Raw genomic sequence first — 10532 nt, 5'->3', positions numbered from 1 at the left:
TGTGTTTCAAATATTCAATGGTTTGCCCCACACATTTATTGCAACTTTTATTCTTCCAGCATAAGATAAATTTAAATACATATTTTAAAAGGTAATCAAGTTATTTATACAGCCCATTTGATTATATTGACAACAAGAACATTTAAAACATTTTACAAGAAGCTTTCATTGGTTGTGTGTTGTTTTATGTCTGAGCAGTTAAGTAGTTGTCAGTATATCAGTGTGAATACTTTATTACTTTAAGGGAATTTACATCAACATTCAGCTTCACTACAATTCATAATGACTAGTGTCACTTCAAGTGCATAATACTGGTGTCACTAAATTATTGAAAACAATGTAAAAACACAAGATGTTATTTGCTAGGATGCATACAATAAGTTCCTGTTAGAAGTTATAAAATACTCAGCGTTATAAAATGTGTTTGGTGTCCATGTGTAACCCTAAGTGCATTTACATCCTTGCATATACTGCCTGTAAACTCTACTCAAAAGAGTCAGAGGTCCTCTACATACATCAAATGTCGACATCCAAAGTCTGTTCAGGAAACATGGTGACATGGTATGTGCTGTGCTCTTTCACTCTGAGCATATACAGTATACACTGGACAGCGAAATCACCATTTTACAAATGAAAAATGGAGCACAACTCCTTTACCACAGACACATAATGGACATATTCTACAGAATATCATATATATGCTGGTGGTTTACATTCAGGTATGTTTCATCATTTTTAACACATTGTTTTAGCAGAAGGGGCTCATGCAAATTTGATAGTGGATTTAATGACGGTATTATTACACATTCACCTGTTCAAATCTATTGTTATTTTAATGTAAACCTGTCCCAGTCTTTTCTGAGCACAAGATTAATGTATTGGCATGTATGTGTGTTGGTACCACAGTAGTTTGGCGGGCTTGTAGTGGCAGTACAGAAAAAAGTCACATTTAAGACAAAATATACATAAATTATCATGGATGCTAATTTTTTCATAATGTGGCTCATATAAATACTCAGTATTTTATCTGATGTTTGAAAATTTTCAGTTTTTTTTTATTCCTATGAAACCTATTGGTATTAGACAAAACAGGTCATTTGAGGACAAGATTTTTTACCATTTTTGATGTTCCACAGACCAAAAACTACTCGATTATTTGAAAAGACAATCAACAGAATAATCAGTAATGAAAGTAAGAGTAAGTCGTAGCCCTAATGGTTTCCTATTTCCTTCAAGTACCCTAAAATATGTAGATGTGGCATCACATTGAGATAATTCCAACATGTACAGTGAAGGTTTATAGGACAAAATGCTTTAAAAGCATCAACTGTAAACATCAGGCTTAAGTGTCAGTCCATCAATATCGAAAAGAAAGGTGTGATTCTCTCTGGAGCTGCCATATAGCACCAACAGTCAACAGTCAAACATGGAGATATCCATTGTAGAAGAAGCACATCAGTTATACCACATCCTCCATCCCATAGTTGCCTCAATAGACCAGAATGGAATGCAGCCACAATACAGGTTTGTAACTATCTTTATGTCACTTTCCACCAAGACATAAAACCCACAGCTAAAAAATAAGTTTATAGCTGTTTTTTTGCAGTTGTCAAAGGCATTCTGGGAAATGCAGAAAGCCTCTAACTGAAGTAGAGATAGCTTAGGCATGTTGATTTCAGCAAAATTAAGTAAAATTACGACACCTCACATAAGTAATGAAAATGTTCAAACATCAAAAATGTGTATAACAGCAAGTGAGAGTATCTGAGAGTTCATTGGTTTCTTCTGGATCAGAGGTTTCCATATTGACCAGTGTAACATTGTGATATGCATAAGCGCGACAGGTTTGATTGAGATTCCTCCTTTTACTATTTCACTTGAGAAAATGGATTCTATTTTCACAGTTATTGCAGTGATTAGAAGTAGGTTAATATTGTAAAAAACCTTCTTGCCATTCCTAATGATGAAACAAAACCTCCATCTTTGTCAGCTCTGATGTTTTTATGATTTCGAGAATTCACTGAATGAATGAGATGTCTCAACCTGCCCATCTTTTCCGTGGCTTCTGAAAATGTCTTGTGAGGTAACTTCATTTTCAAATTCATATGTATGATATGAGATATGAGAGCTATGGCAATGATGTACAGTGTAACAGTCTTTGTCTGCTTGGTTTTCATTGTTAGCCACACAGATACCAGTTTCGAGTCTCTTCACTTTAATCACTGTTATTGCTTTGGTGATTCACACATTCATTTGTTTCAAATCGAATGACAACACAGCATGAATCTCACATTAAGTTGTTTCTGGTGTCCAAAGTGTTTGTATGCTACAGATATGCCACTGTGTGCTGTCAGTGACTGCATAGTCATAAGGAAGTCTCCACACAGGAGCCATTTCTGTGGAAAGACCTGTGGTTGTGGCAATTCTCGCTGCAGTGAACGATGAGCACTGGGTAGCAAAGTGCATCCTCGTAGTCTGGGGGTCCCTCATCGTCTGTGGTGTGGCGCTCTGATAGGCAGCGGGTGTTTTCGCTGGGACTCTCCTGGTCATCCAAGCTGCCGCTCCTCCAGAAGCAGCTGCGCTGGGAGCCATAGCGTCGCGCCAAGGAGAACCGACTGCTGCTGAAGGGGATGCGGGAGCTGGCCCCAGTACAGATGCTGAGGGCGCTCCTGGAGAACACCGAGGAGCAGCTGATGGCTCTGTGGCAACGCTCGCAATTCTGACGTATCCCGCTGAAGCTGGTGGGGCACTGGGCAAGGTCCATCAGGCCGGCCTCTGAGTAACTGGGCACCAGCTGCTGATTGGACCGAATGTGCCATTCCAGTTCTGTACTGTCAATGGTGTTAACACGAGGGATGCGGCGCCAATATGGCCGTTCGTCACATGGGGTCACAGGGAGGTAATCATGCCCAAAGAGCTTCTCAACACGATAGTGGACATATGAAGTGTGATATTCTGTGAAGACTCTGAGAGGCCAGGAGAAAGTGAGGAATGAGGCAAACCAAAAGACATAGTGGGACAGATACCAGGGGTGACGCTCTGGATCACACAGTACCATGACATACTCCTTCAGGTCAATGTTTTTCAGGTGCATGCCCTCCCTGGCTTCCATGTAGTCATCAAGGCCCTCATTGTCAGTGAAAAAGCGGGCTCGTTGTGTCAGGTAGGAATTCTCAGACTCAACGTTGGCAAAACTAAAGCACTTGGTGAACCGCATCTTTGTCAGAGCAGACTTCTCTAAGCCCAGCAGCTGTTTTGAAACATCTTTCACACCACAGTGACTGTAGTCAAATTCAGCTTCTGCCACATGGGTGTTGACACGTTCATGGTAAACCTGGGTACTGGTGTAAGCGTCTCCATTTCGGTAACGTGTGACTTGTCGTGTTCGGCGAACATAGTGGTAGCTGATGGCCTTCCACCAGATGCACGGTTTCGCTTGCTGCATCCTTTGAATGCGCTCACTGATTCCCTCTACATCCACTTTGTGCTGCAGCTCATTCTTCACATGACAGTGCCAGCATTCCACAAGATAGACCAAATAGAGCATGCCCAACAGGGCCAGAGGGATGTAGATATAGCCATCAGTGCAGGGGCTTTCATGGTACATCATGGATTTCACTTTTGAGGCACTGTCAAAGGTGAAGCGGGTCACCTTGGTGACATGACACCAAACCATCACTCCCATGCAGCCATACATGAGAATGGACAGGAGCAGGCATTTCCAAAAGCTCTCACGGCATAGTGACTTGCTCAGAGACTGCTTCAGGGGTCTTTGCTGTTGAGTCAAAGCACACACAAAACAAAAAATGTTACCATATCATGTATTACCTACTTGCTGGTTGCACGACTGACTTATCACTGCAACATCTTCAGCACATTAACATTTTTCAACAGTATTTAATGAATGGTTCATACAACCATGGTAGTAACACCCTCTCATTACAAATTCCTTTGTAAAGACAATCAGCCTTCAAGCAGTGGAAGCTCTGTCAGCTCTTTGAACATGTTATTTAACTGTTGGGGAGATATTATCTGGTATTAGCTACTGGACCTCTAGAGCAGATGATAAAAACAGGATGCTAGCATAACCAAGCACGTGTCCAACTATCTTACTATGAAATATTAATGAAGGCTACAAGATCATCAAAATGTGTCTGTGTGAACACAAGGGATCGTTTGTAAGACCATCCCCCTGGCTAATAATTCACCTGCAGTGTGTTCCATCCTGCTCACTGTGCACATGGGTTCATTAAAGCCCTGCGTCAAGAGATATTACACATCAGAGCTCAGATGCATTTGCTCATTTAAGCGATGCAAATCATACCTCCTCCCTGGTGTCCTCCTCGAAGACGGTGGTCGTGCTGCTTTCACTGGCCGTCGCAGCCGATGCTGGAGGGGACATGGTGCTGGCCAGCGATGGATAATAATGACAGGGCGTGGAGTAGGAAGGGGAAGAGATTTCACTACCTCGCTCTGCAGAGTCCCTCAAGCGAGACGAGCTACTTGTCAGACGCGCAAAACATCTGTCCTCATTTAGAGCAACTCCACCCAAAGAAAAGCCCGAGACGAGTCGACGGAGGCATGTTTATCTGTGAAACCCGAACGGAGGGGATCCTTCCGGTGGCTGAAAATTCAAGAAAAAGACGGAGGGGGTGTCTAGTGGGAAGCCCGCATCCTGCCTTCTACGGTGTAGCTGTCAGTGCCGCAGTAACATGACCGTGGATTATTGTGTATGAGCCTGATTGTCCTGACAAAAGGAGCGTGCCCTGCCCCTCGCGCCCCGCGCTGTGGTTGTCAGGAGGTGATGGTGCGGTGAGCGCTCCACACAGAGCTGGCAGGTCCGCTGTCCATGGTGCTGACTGAGGCAGGTGTACGGTGAGATGTTGTTGCATAAATCTGTCACTTAAAGGGAAAGTCCACCCAAAAGCTGACGCTCGATTCTGTGCAGGTCAGGTGATGCTGTGGCGCTGAAGATAATATCTTTACGAATACAGACGGGTGCTCAGGAGACTCTTGGTGGTGGTGCATTATCACTATAATCCTAAATAAAATCAGTAAAAGAACGGGTCGTTTGATCAGGTAATATGTCACTAAAAGCCAAGAGTGTTGTTGTGTTTCCATCAGCCAGAGAGGGAAAAGATAAAGACTGAATTTTTAATTTTGGATAAACTTGTTTCTTAAACTCATCAAAATCAGCAAGACATTCAGTAATCATTGATCCACTTCATGCTCAGAAATAACCATGGTTTTGAGAAGTTCCGAAAAAATGTTTTATGTGATACAAGTGTGCAGTCATGGGGGATATCAAGTCAGGTAATAGCAGTACCAGAATGTAGAAATACTCAACTACAAGAGGGTCCTGCATTCAAAGTGTGAGATAAGCACAAGCACACCATAGAGTGGACCATTTGATAAAGTATTTTTAAGCACAAATGACCATGCTCCACAGCCTGCTGTTTTTCTTTGGTTTATAGTATAATTTGTGTTTTGGACAGTTGGTTGGACAACATCACGTCAGGCTTTACGGAATTGTGATCAATAAAACATTTCCATTAAAGAATGTCCCGATGTTTTATAGATAAAACAATCAAACAATTAATAGGGGAAATAATCAAAATTTGAATCAATAATGAATGGGCCCTAACCAGTTCTCACTAAAGTTAGCACTGAAATGTTGTAGCTGGTGAAGGTGGAGCTAATTCTAACTTTTTTCTGGATTGTACTTCATTCATTCATGAATTTATAGTTAATCAAACTTTGGTTGATAGTTTTCTCATGGAACAGTAAAGTCTTTTTGATTCTGCTGCTAACGTGGCAGTTCCTGACCAGCTAACTGACTTTGGTTCTTGGGGTTCCTTATTTTTAGCCAAGCGCTGGAGCCTCATTTTGTACTTTGAGATCTTTTTTGAGTTGTTTAATGTCTTTGTACAGTTTGTCTCTTGCTCCCCGGGATTTTTTTTTAACCCTCCTTATGTTCGACCCTATCCCTAGAATAAGATTAACTCATAAAAAAGTACAAACTATCATCAATATAAAAAACACACACGGACACACACGCACACACACACACACACACACACGGACACACAAACTACCTTTTGATCTTGCACATCATTTCTCTGACCTTGATGACCTTGAACTGGATAACTCTGCAAACTGATCATCAGGACTTTGTGGAGGGGTGTTAACGTTCTTCTAACCTTCCTCTCTTTTCTTTTGTCTTTTTTTCCTCATCCCTCCACATCTTGCACATCTGTTGTTGAGTTGTACCAGTCAGTTCACTGATTTCTTATTTTTCCCTCCCTCACAGTCCCTTCTCCATCTCTGGTGCTCACTCCTGAGCTGTCTTTCCGTCCTCTCTGGGTCAGCATTCCTTCATGCCCTCTGCTCCCTCTGCCTTTCTGCTGCTGATTCTGCAGGGTCAGTTTTGCAGGGTCAGTTTTACTGAAAATGTTTATCCAAAAATATAATTCAGAATTAATTTATGGATTTAATATAATACAAATTAATAAACATCTATCACAAAAGAGTCACATTTTGAACTACATCACAACTATTCAACCCTGTTATAACATGTGACGGGATTTAAGTTTTTAGCTATTTATTATGGTGTCATGTTGCGGGGTAATTTTCACTGAAAAGGTAAGAATGGTCAATGAGGACATTAGAAAAAGCTTGTATTATAAAGAAACACTGACCATTTTTCTAAGAAATGCAATTAATATTTTAATTTCTTTTGCAGTACATGAATGAATGAACGAATGAATGAATGAATGAATCAATGAACTAATTCATGAATTAATTGATTGATTAATTAATTAATTCATAAGATTTAAACATAATTTTGGTGGTCTATTTCAATTTGAAAACTTTTAAGTGAGCCTGGGGGGCTTAAAGAGCACCGATTTCAAAGAACCACCCAGTTATATCACTCTCACCAAATAATGAAATGCTTTATAAACAATTTATTAAGCAAAACTTTATAAACTTTAAAATGACCATCCAAATAATGTTTATAAATTAACTAGACATTATTTATTAACCATTTACAAAGTATTATAAACATCAGTTGAAACTTTGATAAATGGTTTATAAAGAATTTCATTGTTTTTTTTAAGAGAAAAATAATTTAACCTAACCTTTAATTATTAACCTAATAAAATTTTAATTAATTATACATTTAAATTGTATAATATATCATCCTTCATGGTCAGCATCCCGAATTCTAGCTTTACAGGCTCTAGCAGAGCTCAATCAAGAGAATACCTTAAAATCACTTAACATCACTTTAAGTGTTTGTGTCTGAATGGGGCCTTAAGAGACACCTCCAGCATAATTTGTGCTAGAAAGTGTTGAAACCTTCACTTTCTTATTTATTTATTTATTTTTTATTCATATGCACAATGATTAAAAAAAAAAAAAAACACAGAATCATACTTCATAATACAAAGGCAAATATTTGTGCAGGAGAGGAAAAGAAGCCCAAAGGGCTTATATAAAATCCTCCCCCTCAATACAAAATCACTAAAAGAGATTAACTAATAAAAAAGAAAAGAAGAAAAAAAAAGCAAAAAAAGGAAAGAAACATAGAAAAGACACAATAAACAAATAAACATAGAGTGAGAAATATCCATAAAATTACAAATTCAGTTCAGTTATACTAGACATGAGTATTATTTTGCCTGGATAGAAGATACCTCACCAGTCTAGTCCTAAACATTTTGTAGGATGATATAAGCTTAAGAGACCTATCTAAAAGGTTCCAGAGTCGGGGTCCATGGAATTTGATGAAGGATTTATGCCTGGATGTACGACAAAGAGGTAAATGAAAATTCTTCAGACCTCTCACTGAATAAGAGTGAATATCTGATGATAACAAAAAAAACTTATGAAAAGTGCCTGGAATGTCTTGTTTGTGATGAATGAACATCACAAACAAGATAATGAATGAATATCTCTTCCTTTTCATGTTAGGTGTTTGACAGAAACTGGAGTGAACTAGATAACAGCAGTGATCTACAGTACTTCGCACATGAACAATTTTGGAAGCTGTGGGCTACAGTATCTTATGGAGTCAACAAAGTGAGAAGAAGAAAAGGACAGCCTTTCCATTAAAGCTTTCGGTGTTAAATATGGATACGACCACGTATGTAATAATGTTATGCGGTGTTTTTTCCAAAACTATTCTTATTATTTAATATATGTAACAAACAAAGCAGCAACAGAAACCAGTAAGCCTATAACAAACATAACATCTACTGCAATAGAGCATGAGAAAAAAGTATGTGCACCTCCTTTAAAGGAATGTTTAGGTAGTTACTATTTATACATGGAATTATGGATAAGTAATATTATTAAGCACATCCAATCTAATACAAACATTAAAAAAAGGTACTTAGAAAAACACGCATGTTCACATAATCCAGCTTTGAGCCCACAAGAAACTCTATTAAATATCAAAATCATATGAAAATCTGGGTCACAATTATACTTATTTAGAACAAAAAAAAATGCAAAAATCTTAAAAAAAAACAAACAAAAAAAAACATGTTGTGTAAAACTAGCGTAGTTTTTTGTTTAAGTTCCAACACCAGGCAAGTTCAGACACCAAGTCAAAGCATCATCCACTATCTTTCTACAGGAAGTTACATGTTGTTGCTTTAACTGCTCTGTTACATTTTCAGATATGGTTCACATGAGACGTTTCAAACGTTGATAAATATAGGAAATTTAAAAACAATTTTATTTTCTTACAATTACATTACACAGAGTTATATAATACATCCTCATTGGGGAGAGGAATCTGAAACATATGACATGAACAGACTGGTCCACTGTTATTCAGTTGCGCTGCAGTCATTTTAAAGTCGTCGTAAAAGAAGAAACGGAAGATTTTCTTTTAACTGTCAGTTGGTTCAATTGAGTGAGTCCTGGTGAAGGTCAAATTGCAAGACAATCTTCAGCCACAGGGCTACATCTTCTTGTTGACCACAGTGTGTGAAACTGCTACATACAAACTGTTTACTCCTTTTCCCAGGGTCTCCTTTTCTGATGATGAAGAGAACCCTTAAAGGGAAAGAGAGTAAAGGTTATGACAAGACAAGCCCCATGACCTCACCAAGGTCAGTTCTGTGTACAGAGCAGAGCCCGACAGATAGTCGATTTCTGGAGCTGATGGCAATCCTAGTGAACCAAAATTTCTGATATCAATATTTTAGCCAATATTCATGCATTTTTGTATTGATCCCTAAAATGTTGTCATTGAACACTTGTGACAAAATGTATGAAGGCAGGACATTATAAAGTTTAACAATAAACCTTAGTGTCTAAATGACACAAGTGCACAGAAACAGTCAAATTAACTGGAAAATTAATAATCATAAGTTATCCTAAGCATATTTCTGCAATAATATGTAAGAGAAAAGTTGGCACATATTTGACAGTATATATGCTGATAGCAATATATCTGTAATGATATCAACAAACTGATATATATTAGTCGGGCTCTAGCACAGATATTCGTGGTTCTTGATAATATTCAAATCTAAGATGGCCACATGGAAAGAAACATGTTTTCCCCCCAAATAAAAACACAACCATACAGATAACGAGGTAAAATGTTGAGCTACATACAGAGTACATGTTGGAGAGGTTGTTGAAAAGCACTTGGCCTGCGCTCACTTTGTTCCTCACTCCTCGTATGGTCCCATTCTTGCTGCAGATATTGATCCGTTTGTTGCTGAAGAGCATCTCTCTCTTGGCACTGGCGTACAAAAGCAGGTCATCAGGTTCACAGCCGTTCTCGTCCTGACCAGTTTTAACCAGCAGACCATTCAGATGGCTGTTGGCCTCGCTGGGGGGAGGTGGGCCCCCCTGCTCTGCCTCTGGGATGCTGGTGCAGTCTGAGTCCACAGAGTCCGACACAGAGCCGCACCAGGCCGTTTCATCCTTGAACACCTCCGCCAAGACCCGGCCGCTGTTGGCAGATGCAACTCTGAACCGGACTGTTTTCCCAGCCTTTTCTTTCTCCTGTTTCAGTTTTGGCCCCTCCATTGAAATACAAAGATGTCTTCACATGTTTCACAGCCCAATCAGAAAAGCGAGACACGCTCTTTCAGCCTAAGCCATAGTGGTCCGCAATTATCAAACAATAATATCCCCATTGACTTGTCAAAATGAGCTGAAAATACCCTGAGTAGAAAAACTAGACACCCAAACTGTTAATAATAGATGAGCTTGTGCCATGGTAACAGCTAAAGCAGGCAAACAGTAAATCGATACTCATGTGTTCAATAATTGATCGAGGTTAGATTTCAAACAGCAGACAGACTACAGACGTGAGAAGCTACTCAGGAGCGAGCAAGAAGTCAATCAGGAATGACTTGCTGATAAATGAATCCTTAATGAGTAATTCCTGAATAACTGTGAATCGAGTACAAAAGATAATTCTGAGTTATTTGAACACTGGGAGATGTTATACTGATAAAACATGTTGTAATGTCTATTTTTTTTGGTTGTTTTTTTCAAGTATA

The 10532-nt window shown here is 39.2% G+C and overlaps 1 protein-coding gene across 1 annotated transcript; it reads right to left on the bottom strand.

The window, feature by feature from the left end:
• tmem151bb (transmembrane protein 151Bb) lies at positions 1–4961 on the bottom strand. The gene is made up of 2 exons (XM_030391554.1): positions 4325–4961; positions 1–3775 (listed from the first exon to the last, which is right to left on the bottom strand). Exons 1-2 carry the CDS (start codon positions 4400–4402, stop codon positions 2366–2368), a joined length of 1488 nt encoding a protein of 495 aa, XP_030247414.1. The 5' UTR covers positions 4403–4961; the 3' UTR covers positions 1–2365.
• Between the last annotated feature and the right edge of the window lie 5571 nt (positions 4962–10532).

The sequence above is a fragment of the Sparus aurata genome, chromosome 16 (assembly GCF_900880675.1).
Source record: "Sparus aurata chromosome 16, fSpaAur1.1, whole genome shotgun sequence".
In the NCBI taxonomy this organism is placed as follows: Eukaryota; Metazoa; Chordata; class Actinopteri; order Spariformes; family Sparidae; genus Sparus; species Sparus aurata.
This window is presented reverse-complemented; position numbering and strand designations above follow the sequence as displayed.

Excerpts from the sequence above, each read along its gene's own strand:
- tmem151bb (XM_030391554.1), bottom strand. The coding sequence starts at position 4,402 with ATGTCCCCTCCAGCATCGGCTGCGACGGCCAGTGAAAGCAGCACGACC. Across the intron at positions 3,776-4,324 it reads AGGAGGACACCAGGGAGGAG|CAAAGACCCCTGAAGCAGTC; the intron begins GTATGATTTGCA and ends TTGACTCAACAG.